The 18949-nt window shown below is 36.1% G+C and overlaps 1 protein-coding gene and 1 long non-coding RNA gene across 3 annotated transcripts in view; both read left to right on the forward strand.

Annotated features, from left to right (window-relative positions):
- The first annotated feature begins 2944 nt into the window (after window positions 1-2944).
- LOC126816959 (zinc finger protein 271) lies at window positions 2945-7975 on the forward strand. 2 transcript variants are annotated; one of them, XM_050543769.2, is made up of 2 exons: window positions 2945-3098; window positions 6270-7975. In XM_050543769.2, the coding sequence occupies exon 2, from the start codon at window positions 6277-6279 to the stop codon at window positions 7783-7785; it is 1509 nt and encodes a 502-aa protein (XP_050399726.1). In that variant the 5' UTR covers window positions 2945-3098; window positions 6270-6276; the 3' UTR covers window positions 7786-7975. The 2 variants fall into 2 exon arrangements, with proteins under 2 accessions (XP_050399726.1, XP_055955995.1); XM_056100020.1 differs by lacking the exon at window positions 2945-3098 and adding an exon at window positions 3161-3312.
- A 3175-nt stretch (window positions 7976-11150) lies between these two features.
- Window positions 11151-18949, forward strand: part of LOC130012339 (uncharacterized) — a 28097-nt gene continuing 20298 nt past the window's right edge. The window contains exons 1-2 of the long non-coding RNA XR_008787761.1: window positions 11151-11302; window positions 12094-12176. This is a non-coding gene — a long non-coding RNA (uncharacterized LOC130012339). The remainder of the gene's footprint in view (window positions 11303-12093; window positions 12177-18949) is intronic.

Below are 18949 nucleotides of genomic sequence, written 5' to 3' on the forward strand. Positions count from 1 at the left end.
CCCTCAAAGCATATTAAACCCCATTTCAATTCAATAGCTTTGGCTTCCGAAGTCCAAATCCAAAACATTTAGCTGTGATGGATGGCATGTACGTGACGAGGAGTCTTGTCCAACCTCGTGGGTTTTCTCCGGGTCCTCCGGTTTCCTCCCACTGCTAAAGACCCCTACGCGCAAGCGAATTATTGAAATAAAATTAAACCATATGTTAGTCCCGAAATGACCTTGTTTGTGTCGAGTGGACGTTAAACCCAATTTCTCTCTCTCTCTCTCTATTTATAAATAAATTGTTTTTGTTTATGTGTATAAATGTAAATATAACACTGGGAGAAATTATTTTTATTTATGTCCATTTAAACATGTGGGTTATATAAATATTTGTTAATAAAAGATGAATATACATAAAATTGTCAGATTTTTTAATTAATGGCTTGAAATATAGTACCCCATCAGATGCCTGTGATATTTAGTGGATTCAGTTACCCTAGAAATGCATAATTTAGACTTGGTTTATTATCGTAACAACGGTATTGATGACAATCGAGGCTAGCCTATAATTATATCGCAGATTCCTTGGCTCAGAGTGAACTTTATTTGACTGAAATTTTCAAAATATTCTCTTTTCATTATCTATTTTCAAGTGGACATATATTGCTGTTGCCCCTGTAGTGCGGACATCTGTACGTCCACAATTTGTTTGTGGACACTCTACAGGTCACAATTCTGATCAGATTTTGACGAAACTTGAAATATAGGTTTATCTCCAAAAGATCTTGTTTCTTTTCGATATTGGCATGTATCAGATCGAAACATCGTGGATTATGGCCCCTGATTGTACGAAAAATCTTGTTTTAAGATTGTGGACACCCTAAGAGGTCACAATTTTTATCTGATTAAAGGGCAAATCCCGATAATATGTTGGGGAATAAAACTGGTTAATTTTGTGTTAAAATCCCTTAAAATCCTCTACCTAAGGGTCGAGCAACTAACTCATTATTTGTGATGTGTTTTCAAACAACTAACACCCGTCAGTCTTCATCTGGAAATGGAGACCGGTGTCCCAAGTTGTAGGTGTAGGTGAAATTAACCTTTCGTTATCAAGTATAGCACGTGAGTCATGCACTGTATGGACATCTAAATAGATTATCAGATCACCCAACGAAAGAATTGACCCGAAATTTTAAATGGGTTACGTGTCCGGATAAGCATTTTTTGACATTCACGTCCAAAATTACTCAATATTTTGAGCTGAAATTTTGAAACAAGGTACATACACAATTCCTCTATATTTTGGCACTTTAATTTCATATGTACTCGGACTTTATTTTTGAGACTCTGTTCAAATCGGGACAGTCCCTTTAAGATAAAACTTGAAATGTATGTTTATAACTCAAAGATCCAGAATTTGATATTTGCGCATATTGGACCACAACTTCCTTGATTATGACCCCTGATTGTTTGAAAAAAAAAACATTTTTAACTTGTGGTCCCCCTAGAGGTTACAATTTTTATCCCATTTAAAAAAAGCATTTTAGATATATCACCGTTATACTATAATGATGATTGAGTTCGAATTTTGTGAAAATAGGACCGAAACTGTCAGACAAAGTGGCCACTCTATGTACGCAAATAATGTTAAAGTATGTAATATCAAGGTTGTGGACCTAGAGGTCATGTAATTTTGATCCGATTTTGATGAAACTTAAAACATGTGTTTATATCCCAAAGATCTCAGTTCTTTTCAATATTCATGCATATCGGAACATTACTTTCTGGATTATGTCCCTGATTGTACAAAAAATCCAGTTTTTAGCCTGTGGCCCCTCTAGCGGTCAGTTTTTATCCAATTTTAAAAAACGTTGAAATATATCAGTGTTACAATCTAATGACAGTTTCGTGAAGATCAGATTTAGCTTGTTTTCTGTCCATCTCTTGCAAAATGTGGGCGTATCTTGCAAGGCAACTGCTTGTGAACTATTGTAGCGAGAACTGTCAGCTCTTTATCTTATCTTACCTAATGATGCTTTAAAGATACATTTTGTAAGAGCTAAATCTGCTAAAGCTTCAAATGCTTTATAAATTATTATTTAGACATTTATTCACATGAGACATGTATTATCAAATACGATTGCCATTTAATGATTTAATTTAAAAATGGAGAAGCAAGCAAGACTGACTCTTGATAAACAAGTAATGTTCCTACGAAAATAAACAATCTATGTGAAAACTTCAAACAGTGATAACATGGCTCAGAATGAAAGTTCAGTGTATTAATTTTGAATAATCTATTTTGGCACTATTATTATTATAGCAAGAATGGCCATCTCTTTATCTAAATCTTACATTATGCATCTTTATAAAACTAGCTTCAATTATGTTCAGACGGTTTACAGAAAAGTGCGAGTACCGTAACTCCAGGACTACGGTTGCAGGAAATTATTATTGTTTCACACCATGTCCACACCAAATCTTTAAACTATCCACTAACAAACTGTTGACACTAATGTACTTCGAAAATCCCTATTGATACACAGCGGCAAAGCTAAACGTACATTGACTCGGGCCAGTTCGTAAAATGACATGATGTTATGATTGGATTGTTGTTGTACTTCGTGTTTAACATATGCTTCCACCGAAAGTCATATCGCAAACAAGTTTTATTATCTTAGCGCAAGCGCAAGGGTCTTTACTGTGGGAGGAAACCAGAGTATCCGGAGGAAACCCACGAGGTTGAGAAGGACATCTCCAAGCCACATACGCTCACACCAGTGATCAAAACCAAAACCGCGAGCCAGAGGTCGAGGTGTGACACTCTAGACCCCTAGGCCATCAATAAAATTTACATATTGTGATAGTTGATTTATTGAAATTGTTGTCTCCTCCTACACTCGAGTCAACATAAAGGCTCCGGATCCAAGGCAATTGTTTATATCACGCTAACCGGAAGTGGAATTTTAGCGCCGCATTGAGGACTTCGCTTTTTGTTGTTTTAGGTACACGAATCCCCACGAATCTAACAAGACATTCCACAATTAACAACTCTGAAAATTAAGTTTGAGAAGTACTGTTTGAAAGTAAATTGGCGACACGAATTTGTGAAGGTGAGGAGGAGATTGAATCTAAACACATAATATGTTTAAAGTAGCTAAGTCTCTAACTCAACATGCTAACCGGAAGTGAAATTTAAACGTTGCATTGAGAACTTTGTTTTTGTGCGCTTTGGGTTGTTTTGGGTTCACGAATCTGAAAAAACACCTGGTAATAACGTTCGAGAAATACTGTTTGAAAGTAAATTGGAGACACGAATTGGTGAAGGTGAGAAGGAGAGTGAATCTAAACAGCTATATAGTTTAATATGATTTAGTCATTTAAAAATAAAAGTATGGTTGGGGCTATTTGCCACATGTGGTAAGAAAATTCAGAGACTATTTGCCACATGTGGCAAGTCTGCGTACTGGCCGCAATTATTAACCGATGTCACGATAAGTGACGATAACATTAATAATATCTCAGAGTACTGGTGGCCAAAATTTCTGATCAGTTTCCGAGACACCAGATTACCACACATTTCATGTTGCACGACTGCAGACCCTAATTACCAATCGATTTCAATGAAATTAGCAGATTATAATTAAATTGTACATTAATAATATCTCAGAGTAGGTATAGTTTCGGCTATTTTCGGTTAGCGGTTTCCGAGGTATCAGGTTAGCACACATTACATGTGGCACGACTACAGACCGCAATTATTAACCAATATCCATGAAACTTACAGAATATGGTAACATTGATCATATCTTAGAGTAGCCAAAATTTCGACTCTTTCCAATCAGTGGTTTCCGAGATATCAGGTTGTCACACATTAATGTATCGGACCATAAAATAATGGATTATGGCTCCTGATTGTACAAATAATCACCTGAAGATCTTGTTTCCTCTGGATAATTTGGCATATCGAAGAGAGAGAGAGAGAAATGGGGTTTAACGTCCACTCGAAACAAACTAGGTCATTTCGGGACTAACATATGGTTTAATTTTATTTACATAATTCGCTTGCGCGTAGGGGTCTTTAGCAGTGGGAGGACCCGGAGAAAACCCACGAGGTTGGACAGGCGACCATACTCCTTGTCACGTACAACCGGGGATTCGAAACCACGCCAGTCGACCTAATGACAGACTTTATGATACAGCGCACGCACACTAACCATTCAGCCATCCAACCCCCTGGCATATCGAAGAGCAACTTACTAGATTATAGACCGTGATTGCACAAATAATCACATTTTAAACTTGTAGTCCCTCTCGAGGCCACTATTTTTATCCAGTTTAAAAAAAACATTTGAATATATAAACATTACACCGTAATGCAGGTTGAGTTGAATTTCGTGAAAATTGGACAAAATCTGCCAGACAAAATGGCCGCTCCCTGTACACAAATAGTGTAAAAGTATGTATTACCAAGGTTGTAGTACCTCTAGAAGTCACAATTTGTAATCCGATTTCAATGAAACTTGAATCTTGGGTCCTTTCGATATTCGCGCATATCATGGAAAATCATATTTTTTATCTTGTGGATTCTCTAGAAGTCAAAATTTTTATCAGATTTTAAAAACCATTTAAAAATTAACATGTATCACCATTTCACCATGATGAAGGTTGAATTTGAATTTCGAAAAATCTTAACAAAACTATACGACAAAATGCAAATTGTGTAAACTAAAAGTATGTAATACAAAGGTTGTGGACCCTCTGGAGCTCACAACTTTTATCCGATTTTGACGAAACTTAAAATATATCTTCATATCCCAAAGATCACAGTCTGTTTCGATATTTAAAAATGTCAGACCATAACTTTCTCAATTATTGTAAGAAAAATCGCTTGTTTTTTTTAGCTTATTTTCGATCAATCTCTTGCAAAATGTGGGAGTATCTTGCCTGGCAAACGCTGATCTTAAAGCGGAAATTTCAAATTTTCAAGTTATATTTTTAAAATGTATTAAAATAAAGCCTTAAAATAGATGGTATCCATAAACAGTCCTACCTTGTTAAAGAATAATCCTATTAATCCTATAATTCACTATTGCCAGCTGAGAAAGTGGCAAAAATATCATTTTTAACTTCAAATTCCAACGTTGGAAAATGGCTGCCCCATGTTGTCAATAGCAAAACAGGGGAGGTAATTGTGTTGTTATTTCCTGTGTCATAGATTTTTAAGGGTGGGAAATAATACCCATGATCGTATAATAGTGAGTTGATAACCTATTGAGCAAAAGACAGAAATAATTATGTTTTGACTTTCTTAGAAAATTTGAAATTCTCACTTTAAAACTTTTTGAACCAAACTGGTTTGTTTTCCGGCCAAAATAACAATGTCTATATCCCGTGTTGTGTGTAGCGAGGGCTTCCCGCCATTTCCCTTGGTGTGACACTGGTATGACTTCCTGGCAACCGCTGGTTATCCGATTTTCAAAACCTTTTATTATATCAACAGAATGCCATAAGGAAGGTTGAGTTAAAATTGTTGGAAATTTGAAATAAAACTGTCCGAAAATAGCCAATCCTTGTAAGCAAATTTTGTAAATGTACATGTATGTAATAAGAATGTTGTGGACCCTCTAGAGGTCACAATTTTTGTCTGATTTTGATGAAACTTTAAATATATCTTCATATCCAAAAGATCTCAGTCCTTTCGATATTCTCACATTTCAGACCATAACTTCCTGGATTATGGCCACTGATTGTACGAAAAATTACTTTTTTGTTATAGCTTGTTCTCTAGCCATCTAGTTGATAAGGAATAGGGGCCTGTTCTTTTAAACCAGTGATTCTCAACCAGTGTGCTGCGAGATCTTTCTAAGTGTGCAATGAAATTTTGAATGGCACACTAAGAAAATGTGCAAAAATCATGAGATTCCAACTGAGTATTCAGTGGTGTCTACTGATAAGTTCATAGCTGTGTTTTTCCCTATTTAGTTTTACTAGTCTCTGTCTGACTTACCATGCTATTTTTTTGCAAAATTCAAATATGTTTCATATATATATTTAGCCATGTGTGCCGCTATTTTTTCATGTGTTCCAAAGTGTGCCGTTGGCAAAAAATGTGTCATAAGATAATCTATATTATTCCAAAGAATAAATATGCAACAACTCTTGTTGACTGCTCGGAGGATTTAGCTACTGTGGACATGTTACGTTGTCTGGCAACCCATCATTTAAAATGTGCATGGAAAAACTCAAACATAAATATTTCTATCTCTTGTTTTATTTTACAGCTGAAACATGCCAGATAGGAAGAAAACAACAACCACTGAGACCGATCTACAAGGACATATGAGAAACCTTACTGGAAATAGACCATATAAATGTGATGTTTGTAGTAAATCATTTTCTAGAAAAGATCATCTACAGGGTCACATGAAAATCCATACTGGAGATAGGCCATATAAATGTGATGTTTGTAGTAAATCATTTACTGAAAAAAGCAAATTAAAAGATCACTTCAGAACCCACACGGGCGAAAGACCATATAAGTGTGATTTTTGTAGTAAATCGTTTACTACGCGCAGTTGTCTAACACGACACATGAGAATACATACTGGAGTTACACCACATAAATGTGATGTTTGTTGTAAATCATTTTCTACAAAACAATGGCTGAAGAATCACATAAGACTCCATACCGGAGAAACACCATATAAATGTGATATTTGTAGTAAATCATTTTGTAGGAAAAATAGTCTAAAGAATCACATGATGATTCATACTGGCGATAGGCCATTTAAGTGTGATGTTTGTTGTAAATCTTTTCGTAGGAAATGTCATCTAAAGAGTCACATGATGATTCATACTGCAGATAAACCATTTAAATGTGATGTTTGCATTAAATCGTTTCTTTGGGAACGTGATCTAATAGATCACATGAGGAGCCATACGGGTGAAAGGCCCTATAAATGTGATGTTTGTAGTAAATCATTTTATACACATAACAATCTGCAAGGTCACTTGAAAACCCATATTGGAGCTAGACCCTATAAATGTGATGTTTGCTGTAAATCATTTTCCCACAGAAGTAACCTACAATCTCACATGAGAATCCACACAGGGGAAAAACCCTATAAGTGTGATGTTTGTAGTAAAGCATTTTCTTTGAATGGTCATCTAAAGGGCCACATGAGGAGCCATACCGGAGAAAGGCCCTATAAATGTGATGTTTGTAGTAAATCATTTTCTTTGAGTGGTCATCTAAAGAATCACTCAAGAATCCATACTGGAGATAGGCCCTATAAATGTGATGTTTGTAGTAAATCATTTACTTTGAGTGGTGCTCTTCAGGATCACATGAGAATCCATACTGGAGAACGGCCATATAAGTGTGAGGTTTGTAGTAAATCATTTACTTTGAGCGGTCATCTAAAGGGTCACATGAGAATCCATACTGGAGAGAGGCCCTATAAATGTGATATTTGTAGTGAATCATTTTCACGCAAACCAATGCTTGTAAAACACACTAGAATTCATTCTGAAGAAAAACAACTTGAATGTGATGTCTGTAGTAAATTATTTAATAACACAACTGCTTTAGATGGACACATGGTGGTTCATTCTGGAGTAAGACCACTTCATAAATGTGATGTTTGTAATAAAACATTTGTTATTGCCAGTGCTTTAAGGAAGCACATCAGAAAAGTTCATGATGAAGAAGAAACTTATGATTGTTGTGAATGTAGCAGCACATATTTTAATAAATCAGATTTAGACAGGCATCTTAAAACACACACTGATGAATAGAGAATAATAATGTAAATATTTGAATGGGATGTCTATAGTAAATGACTTAATGAAAGTACCCAGGGTGGTTCATTCTGGAGTAAGACCACTTCTTAAATGTGATGTTTGTAGTAAAACATGTATGTATGTAGCAGCACATTTTTTAGTAAAATAGATTTAGACAGAAATCTTGAAACACACACTGATGAATAAAGGATTAGAATGAAATTATTTGTATGTTATATATAGTGCTGATATCAAGTATCGATTCGGCTGACGCCAATTTGATTCTCGGTCCTTTTTTGTATTATTGATGCATCGGCAAAAAATACTAATAATTAGCTTTATATGTGTCCGAGGACTCCGAGGAGTTCACAAGTTTGTCCACTAGAATAAAAAACGCCTTTTCAATATGTTTTTCTGCATGTTTTTTATAATTCAAAATAAAACAATATATATGTAACGGAACAATTCAATGAATCCAGCAAGAAGTATTAGACTTGACCTGTTTACCCTACGCTTCTGTTATGTTTATTGTTTGTCTCCATTTTCCTGTGACTACAAAGACTGCGTTTGCTGGTTTACGTCCCTCGGTATTCATGTTCTTTAACCCCAAGGTCAATTTGACAGTTCATTTAAATGACCAAACGAACTGTCAGGAGGATAATATTTCGCGCCCAGTTTTTAACGCTAGTTTTAAAACAATTCAATCTTATTTTCTGTCACAGGCAATAGAGGATGTACTTCATAAACCCCTATAGACAGGCTTTGATACGATCCGTATAAATAATACAAATGCTGTCTCTTGTAATCACCTCACACACTCACCCCTCACACCTTCACAACAAATTTGAACAATGGCTAACGAGTGTCAATTGAAGTGAATCGGACAATATTAATGTCATAATAAATAACAGAAGAATATTGTGGAAATAAATTTATTCAAATAAATCGACATTTCTATAATAGGCCTAATGGTAATGTAAGGGAAATTTATGTTTCTATCAAAAATACTAATGTTATTTCTGTAATTTTTTATTACAAAATGGCGGCAAAAAATTCCTGATGCGTCCGATGCATCGATGTGTAAAATTTTACTTGATATCAGCACTAGTTATATAGATATCTATGAGGTTTTTACATGAAATACAGTGGAGTTGAAGCTGAAAAGGACCTACAGTACATGTAATGGGTGGGGGGTCTACATCTATATCATGTAGCAATATAGTTAGGGGAATTATGCTATTAGGAATAATAATAATCGGTCAACTTCTCTGACGTCTGCGGTAAACTTGGGCCCTGCCATCGGCAAATCTCAAAGTGAATCGAGATTCGTCACTAAAGACAACCGAATTCCACTGTCTTTGAGTAAATCTTATGTGTCTTGTGGCCCACACAAGTCGGTTACGGCGATGAAGAGGTGTCAATATTGGTCCATTATAGGGCCTCCGAGCTCGAAGACCAGCAGCCTGCAAGCGATTTCGAACAGTTTGTGCAGTTACCCTTCCACCAAACATCTCTCTACTTGTGGAAGTTGCAGTGACAAATCTGTTTCTAAGATGACGTAATCGTATTGCTTGATCTTCCTGGAGTGACGTCACACGTGGCGCCCCCGCCCTTGGGCGGTCGGCAATAGTTCCAGTTTGAAGCACTCTCATTCTAAGATTAATTATTGTCTGGCGTGAACAATTAAAGGCTCTTCCAACAGTGACCACAGACTGACCAGCATAGAGCCTACCTATAGCACGTAGACGTTCTACATTTGAAAGGCGCGGCATTTTCTAACAAAGATGAAAATAACAATTTTAATTTGTTTTTCCAGTTAAGTTACGTGTGCGTGTTCAGTTTTAGCAAACTTGCATCGATTGACCTCACGAGTTTGTGTTTGCACGTGTTTTTCAGGTTTTTCATCTTTATGTGCTCAAAAGTCACGTGATCAACCTGACTTTACAATTTTATGAAATTAAAGGCTTCTTACTACTTACTATCGTTAGAAACACTTTAAAATTTATTTGACTTACCAGAAAAAAAAATTTGTTGAAATTCATCAGTGTCAAGTTTTTAATTTGGCCGAGTATATATCATTTCCTCTCTCATGCTCATGAAAACACACATGTGATAGGAAATTAACAGATATGTCATCAGGGTGGGTTGGATGGTTGAATGGGTAGCGTGTGTGCGTTTTATCATAAGGTCTGTCAATGAGTCAACTGGCGTGGTTTCGATTTCTGGGTTGTAGGTGGCAAAGAGTAGTGTTGTCTGTCCGTCATGGGTTTTCTCCGGGCCTCCAGTTTCCTCCCACTGTTAAAGACCACTACATGCGAAAGAATTATTGAAATAACGTTGAACCGTATCTTAGTTTTGTGGACTGGACATTAAACTCTCTCTCTCTAAGACTTCCTTACTAAAGTAACTATGTCCTGTGCAGCCTGTTTTACATTCACAGTTCATTAGTTCAATTACTGCACGAGGGGCAAGCAGAGTAAGATTCTGCACAGGAACATCAATGCCTTTGTCCAACTTCCTGAAAGGAAAACAACAAAATTCTTATCTTGGAAATACAATGCAGTCCAATACATCAGTTATTCATCACCCTCGTCTGATCCTGCACATCCCTGATCCGATGGTTCGGACCGGTTGTAAAAACAGGCTGCACGAGATGGTGCAGTTACCTTGTACATCTCTCTGAAAGTGTTTTGAGTAGGGTTGCCTGTCCAACCTCATGGGTTGTCTCTGGGTTCTTTATCCATCTCTTGCAAAATGTGGGCCTATCTTGCATGACTGCTGTTTTACTTTTGTTTTCAAATTTGGTGAAAACACTTGGGGTCATGAACCCTATTGCTTTTCAGCGTTGCAGAAAAATGAAAATATACCCAAATCCTGTAGACGGACTTAATAAAAACATGGTAATGCACACACTTTTCCTATTTTTTTTCATTTTCTCTTATCTAGTGAAGTCAATTATTTTTTATGAATTGTCAAATATAACAACTTTTAGTCTTCGAAGGAATTATTAGTGAGCAGAAATTCGGCCGTGTATCTGTTATCACTCGTCACTTCAGTCAGTTATATAGAAGGATAACTTGTGTTTTCCTTTCGCTTTCGTAGCTTCCATTTTTTAAAATCATTACGCCTCAATCATAGCAATGATCTCTGTGTTAAAATTATATTTGGAAGTTACCTGTTGAACCAGTTCTATCACATATGTGATAATGACTGACACCAAAATTGTCATATAAGTTTGAATTGATGTTCGAGAATAATGTACTTCGAAACATCCACTTTGTCCGACGGTTGCTAAACATACCGAAAGTTTAATTCAGATTAGTTCGTGAATGGTTGGATCCAAGGCCATAGTTTAGATAACGCCCACCGGAAATTGAATTCTAACCCCGCTCAGACCTTTTTTATTTTTTGAGGTTGGGTTTAGGAATGTTACAAAACAATCCACAATTAACAACACTGAAAACATACTTCAGAACAACATTTGACTTGAGGAATTCAGTTTGAAAGTAAACTTGAGACACGAATTGTAAAGGTGAGGAGACTGAACTATTATGATATCAGACATTAGCCGCGTTTGCATTTGGCGCGATTAGCGTCCCGTTCTCACTTCAGTCGGGCAAATTGGCAGTGTACTGCACGCTTATGTTTGACCTATTTAACTGTACCGTGCTTGGCACGTTTAACATTTGTAATATAAAATAAACGGGATTATTGTCTTGTTTATTTACACATGTACAGATATGTCGATGTATGAATTTGGGTACCATATTTATATTCAGCCCCATGCAGTTTTAATAAATGAAATGAAATGAAATGGGGTTTAACGTCCTACTGTTCTGCTCCTATACTGGGCTAATGAAGACGGGCATACGCCATACAGTGTGCTATGAGGGAAATTTTGCCCAGGCAGCGGCACTGTCGCCTACTCTTATATCGAATTCCAACTGCTAAGGGATCTTTTTACGTGCATTCTAATGTTTACACAGGACCTTGGTTTTTCATCTCATCCGAAGGACTAGACAGCTGTCCTTGTCAGGCCCTCCGTCCTGCATCACTGACAAGGATGAACCAGGTCGGATAATCGGGATGTACTTTCTCGGCCAATGCAGGGATCGAACACCCGACCTCCAGGCTAGCAAGCCAGCGCCTTACCCACCATGGCTCCGCAGTTTTAATAAAAGTTCACAATATAAAGTATAAAGGCAGTAGAAAACAATAAAAAAAAAAAAAAACAACAGCAACCCTGTTATTAAATTATCCTTGCATTCTCATTCTGCTCAAGACTTAGTAATTCTGCTCAAAACTTGGTAATTGTTTTTATAGGTGTTTTGTGTATCCTCTTCCAATCAATGTTCAGATTCCGTAAAAGTATTTATTCAAGGGAACATGCTTCATGTATGATGTAGGTAGGTAGATAACAAACCTTACCTCTCCACCCTCCGTGTTTCGAGATAAGGGATGATGCTATTACCTTCAATGTAGCATATGCGGGAGCAATTCGCACCCAGCATTTGTAAACAAAATTGACAATATTTTTAATCAAAACGATTGGTTATTGTTATTTATATTTCTGCCACACCCAACTACAATTAAGCATATAATCCTACCTGTAACGGGTCAAATCCCCTCTTTTTAAATCAAAGCGACAGTAGATTGCTTTTTCCGACATTTTAAATTTACGTCTGTAACACATAAAGGCGGTGCCTTGTGTGCAATAGCCAATCAAAGTACCCATCTGATCAGAGTTGTGCAGTAGTAATAGTACAGCGTAATTATGAATGTCTGAATCAATATTGATAAAAACAATGCTCGATTTACTTTATTGTCAATATTTGCTGATAAATGAATGTTGTTTCAGTAGATTGGACTGCGTATGTGTAATAAGTACTAATAGTATAAAATTAACTTATTTTTAATTTTGGAACTAAAGGCATCCAATAGTAGCTAAAAACAAGCACATCAGTATCAGTATATCTCGGCTTTTTTTAGTTACGTTCTTGTAGCTAGTAGGTAGGCACTTTGTCTGCTATAACAGCTTGGTAGGAGCGGGCGTTAAATAAAGCTATTTCAAAAACTCCATGCAATCCTTGAGATTTGAAACTAGCGAACACAAATTATCACACCAGCAGGTTATTCAATTTTATAAACATCAACCTGTAAAACCTTTCATCACTGCATCGACTTGGTGGAATTCGAAGATGAGTATTGTCTGTCCAGCAGTCACAGTTTATGGGAATAATAACTCTCCTTCTAATTGTGCTAGAATGTTCAAACTTGGTGTAGGTCAATGCCTTGATGGAGTTCGAAGATGAGCATTTTCTGCTTAGGGTAAGCAGAGATAAGCAGTTTGATAGGTCGATGCTTTGGGACATGATAACTTTAGTTCTTATTAAGTGAGAGTGATCAAACTTGGTGTTTAGTTTCATTAAATAAATACCTTGACTAAGTTCGATGATGAGAATTTTCTGGGAAGGTGCAAGCTGTTTCGTAACCTGGCTGTTTTGTACTTAGTTCATTCGTACATGTACCTCACTTCGTACCTCAAATTGATTCGTACCATTTCCTATGTTATTGAAATCAGTTGAAATAAATTGAATATGCCGAATCAGAATTAGAATGTGCACGAGATTTGTACTTCAAATTGATTAGTTCCTTTTCCTAAATCCAACGGCTACGCTAAATTTATAAAAAAAAAATGGCTGCCGAACGAGAATTAGAATGCATACAATTTGCTTTCTGTTATTAAATCATAGTAGCTAATTCTCGTTTGACAGCCATTTTTATACAAAAAATTGTTCTTTTCAATATTTTAACAGGCTTTGATATATGATTTAAATCTTTCATATTCATGTAATTATCAATGCATAAAATTGACGTTTTGTAATTAAATCATCGAAGCTAGTGCTCAGTCGTCAACCATTTTTATAAATTTGGCGCTGTTGGATTTGATCAAATTGTTTAATTATGTTTCACCTTTATTTCAATTTCTATCAAACACATTTAGGAAAATAAACTAATCTCATGCATATTCTAATTATGGCTCGGCAGCCACTTTTATAAATTTGGCGCAGTCGTTGGATTTAATCAAATTGTTTCACCTTTATTTCAATTTCTTTTTAACTGATTTCAACAACATAGGAAAAGGTACGAATCAATTTGAGGTACAAAATGAAGTACGAAACGGCTCATGTGAGGTACGAATGAACTAAGTATGAAACAGCCAGGTTACGAAACAGCTGACATTGTTCTGGGATAAGCAATCTGATTGGTCCAGATTTGAAACATTACAACTCTGCTTTTAATCGAGGTACAATGTTTTAACTTGATGTAGATGTTCATTAGGTGCATCATGTCATGACTGAGTTCAATGATTAACATTTCCTGCTAAAGTAAGCAATTTCATTGGTCGATGCATTATGTATTTGCTTTTGTGTAAATTATGTGTGGTGCAGTCCCCCTGCACTTACTAATAGAGAGCAGGGTTGTAAAAATCCACTAGCCCGATGCCCATGGCTACCAAAATTAACTTATGGGCTAGTGATCTATTTAACCGTACTAGTCCTGGGCTAGTGCCCTTTTACTGGTTTGTGAATTAATCTAGATAAATAAACTGTAAAACATCCCATATTTATTTCTCCAATTCCACAGAAAACTCAGTTATAAATATAGATTTTTTGTATAAAACATAGAAGAATGGACATTGTTATTCATTCATTCTTGACATTTTTCACCACCTTGCACGCTTTGACAAGTCACGTATTCACCAGTTGAAATCAGGTTGATTTTTAAAAAAAGCCTCCATAATATTTTATAAGATTAGTTTTGACATAAATATTTGATTTTCAAATACAAAATAATTTTGATTATTTAACATGTCCGGTATTTCCAAAGAATTTACTAGACTTGTTTGTTACACACACCATGCTCAATGGTACCGGTCGCAGTGGGTCAATTTCGAGTTGCATAAAAATATGCAGACATTCCCAAATTTTGCGTTTTTGCCATCTACATCCACGTGACTTATCTATAGAGCCTCTCAAAATACTCAATATAGAAGCATGTAAAGTTGTTTTGTGAACAACCCTATTTTAAGCGTCCTTATTTCATTGATAGTCCTACGGTTTTTAATCTAATGACGACTGGAGGTTAACGGCATGCAGTGGCGGCGCCAGGGGGGGGGGGGAGGCAATAAATTTACAAAATAAAAAAAAAGGATTTGTGATACGTTTCGGTAATCAATACCTTCTATGGTGAATAAATCCCACAGTCCCACTCAGTCATAAACTTGCATGTTGTAGAGCATTTCCGACAGTCTATTTTTCAAAATTTTCTTGGCGAGGTCCCCAATGGACTCGCTACTTTGGCGCTCACAAGGGGAATTCGTGGAGGTTCGCAAGTCCGTTCGTTTGACATTTTGTTCTCTAGTCGGATAAACTAGTGATCAGGCGACGAACGGTATCTGGGCAGATCTATATATCTCGACGATCGGTGCCTGACAGAATACTGTAAGACAGCATTTTCCGGCAGTCTATTTTTCAAAATTTTCTGGGGGAGGACTCCCTACTTTGATGCTTGTGAGTGGGCTTCGTCGTGATTCGCAAGTCCGTTCATTTGACACTTTACCTCATCGATCAGTGCCTGAAATACTGCCAGGCTGCATTTCCGGCAACCTGTTTTTCAAAATTTTCTGGGGGAGGCCCCCTACCCCTAGTTGAAACTTGTGCCTTTGCCCCCTTAACCTTGGACTTTGCCCCCTTAACCTTGGACTTTGCCCCAGCTTTGCCCCTCCAATCACCGACGGCTGGCGCCGCCACTGATGGCATGACAGTGACCCATTCGTCGTCAACTTTGACCCTAACGACACACAGCATCGTGCTTGAGTGATTATAAACAATTTTACTATCCTGTCTATTTTAATATTATATCAGTACACAGGGATCGAATTTGACGGACGCAAACACGCAAAATGCGTGTTGATTTTGTAGACTGCGTGTCACAAAATATGTCACACTAAAAAAAATGCGTGTAACATTTTTTCGCTTATTGTTACTGAATAACATGATTTCTTCTTTTACGCAAAATCAAGATGACAATTATGACAAAAAACGGAAATTCTATAAATAAAGCGATGTCTATATCTGGTGATCGGGGTAAAAATCTTATATTTTATCGACTTAGTTTACCCCATTCAATAAAAACAATACACATATCATAAATGACCTCTTTTAGTGTTCGACTGTCTGTCCTTTCATTATTGTCGTTATATTCCATCAAGCAAACTCCGACATCGGTCAAAAATATACGATAATACGTTGCTTTCACGGACACAAATTGACAAACAGTTTTTTTAAACACGTACCGCCACGGGGATATATGGCGGTTTTAATTTTTCTGGATGATATTTAACACAAATATTGAAAAAATGTTTACCTTTTGATGTTATTTACGACAATTTTTTGCTTAATGATGAATAAATACTATAATAAAAGGAGCTTTGTTTACGTCACGTGACTTCTCGCTCACTTTTCCACCCGTTAGCATTATCCGTTTCTTTTCAATTTCTATAAATCTTGACAAATTGTTTATACCGATACTTTGATTTTCTAAGGGAATCATTGATTTTCAGATTGAAATAAATTTTAATAAAGCAAAAATATAAATAATGCCGAGAGTTCCGGTAGACTGATTTAATTATCATTCACTTCAGCGTCGGACGTACGTGTCATGCATAGCTGTCCGTGATCCGAAAAATTGCTAAATCAATGGACACTTTTTGACATTTAGTACTTATGTTTTATAGTTTAATTTACTATCCTTGTATTATATAATGCATCCTCAAGAAGGTATACGCTTGAATGAGAAAAAAACGAGTTTTCAAGGGTAGCTATAAAAATATGTACGGCCTAATAAACACAAACTTTTTTTTATGTTTTTTCATTAAAGAAAAAAACAGCCCCTTGAATTTCTTCATAATCCTATTTTTGCTTGTACATTTGAAATCAACAAGCGAAATTTTGCTTGTGTGTTTTCAAATAAAGTTCTATCCCTGTCAGTACATCAAACTGAATTAAAGGACGTTAATTTCCCCGTGATATATTACAAAGGACATATGCTATATGAAGTTTTTATGTGGCCTTAAAGGAAAACATTGTTATGACTAGCATTCCTGGTTTTGAAGGTCAGATATGATATAAAAACGAATATCGGTTTGTAATTTTTTTAACCATTTCACCAGTGCCACCTAACCGTGATCGGTTAACAGAGTAGCCGTTTACATCCTTAATTGTTAGGCAATCAAGTCTACGATCTTTATTAAAAAAGATAGGTTGGCAGGTAACAAAACAAAACAGACGCCTAAATATTGAAGATCATAGCTTGTACCTACAGACTAGTGGAAATTAATGTCGGGCTAGTGTCTGACAGTAGACTACTAGCCCTGGACTAGTGGATTCAAAATTTTTTAACGCCCCTGATCGATGATGAAACTTAGTTTATAGTTGATAATCCGTTTGATTGCTTGATACTTTTGAAAAAGATAAATGTGCAATTAATTAATATGTGTCATCTATTTATTTCTGGATTTTGGTTGAGGACATCAGCCTCACTGTTGGCTTGTAAATATTGTGTTTGATGCTGTACCCATGTGAAAAAAATGTCAGCCATTGCTATTTCGTTATGTTATTCAACAGGTCTGTACATTGTCGTCACCGCAGGGGTTGAAATGTTTGTAAAATTTTACTTCTCATTAGAAATATTTTTTACTTGTCACTTGGTCATTGCAAGTTGTCACCGCTGATTTTCGTTTTCAATAAAAAAATAAATTAATAATAAATAAACTTACTGTATTTCAATTTCATTTGTAAGAGATGCTTACAATCAGACTCAGCGTTCACTTTAGCACATTTTGGCGGAAATAATGAAACAAATGACGACCGTTTCCTCACTCGAGAATCTTCGCTATTCCGACTCGTTTATTGTCCGCACATTTCTGATCCATGATGATAATATAATTTGAAATAATACGGTATCCAATCAGGCATATGCGTGTATATTTTACATTCCAAATGAACCACGGCAAATGTAATTCAACAATCAAAATATTTAATTTTCTTCGGAAAGCATTTTCTAATTTTTTTTTTTTAAGACAAAACGAAACATCAAATGATAGGCTTTATATATAGGAGACTTTTTCAAAAAATGTCAAAATTCCAAGGCACCAAAAACTAAGAAGATAAGGTTTCTCGAAATATCATTTTCAATACTTCAATACAACAGAAATATACATATGTTGCTAAACAGAAATATGCAAACTTAATGACATTTGCAAATATGAAAATTATTATAATTTTTGAACATTCAGGCTAAAATCATTCCTTCCTGTTACCAATGAATCATCTGCTTAAAAATAAAAAAAGTATTTATTTCTAAATTTATTTCACTTTTATTGGGATATTCTGTAATAGTTCTTCTCATTTATCCAAAAACTAGAAGAATGCCCGGCTTCGCTCGGGGGTCATAACGCCGAAACCTGAAGTGGTAGACTAACGCCACCTGGCCTATGTTACTCCCCGGTCCGAGCTATCCCTATACCCCAAATTTCAGATTCGGGGCAGATCTAGTGTAGCCGCCAACCCCGAACAGACAGGCAGACAAACAGACAAACGACAGTCACAAATATTAGTATAGATTACTTTTGCAGTAAAGAAATAAAATACTTTTTCGTGTTGATAACTATCTGCATTGTCATATAGTTACCATTGGAATTAGCTTTGATTTTAATTAATTCTTTCATCGAGGTGAAATTTGAATTAAAATATCCTTCTTATGTTTGAAAGTGCATTATATACTCTAGAAAAGTTGGGTCTGGTTTTGTGCCCATTTGATGGACCCCCCCCCCCCCATGCTGAGCCTCCGGTGTACAATATAATGCACTTTCATTGATATCTGTCACATATCAAGGATATGGATGACCATCATACTCAACAACAACATATTGATTGAGCAAATTACTTAAGTCTGTTATGCCACCATTCTCAGACAAACTTTATCTGTCAGCTTGCTGTCCAACTTTGTGTCCTTCATCTACTCTCTGTTCATCTTCATCTACTCTCTGTTCATCTACATCTACTCTCTGTTCATCATCTTCATTTACTCTCTGTTCATCATCTTCATTTACTCT

The sequence above is a fragment of the Patella vulgata genome, chromosome 3 (genome assembly GCF_932274485.2).
Source record: "Patella vulgata chromosome 3, xgPatVulg1.2, whole genome shotgun sequence".
Lineage (NCBI taxonomy): Eukaryota > Metazoa > Mollusca > Gastropoda > Patellidae > Patella > Patella vulgata.

Excerpts from the sequence above, each read along its gene's own strand:
- LOC126816959 (XM_050543769.2), top strand. The coding sequence starts at position 6,277 with ATGCCAGATAGGAAGAAAACAACAACCACTGAGACCGATCTACAAGGA.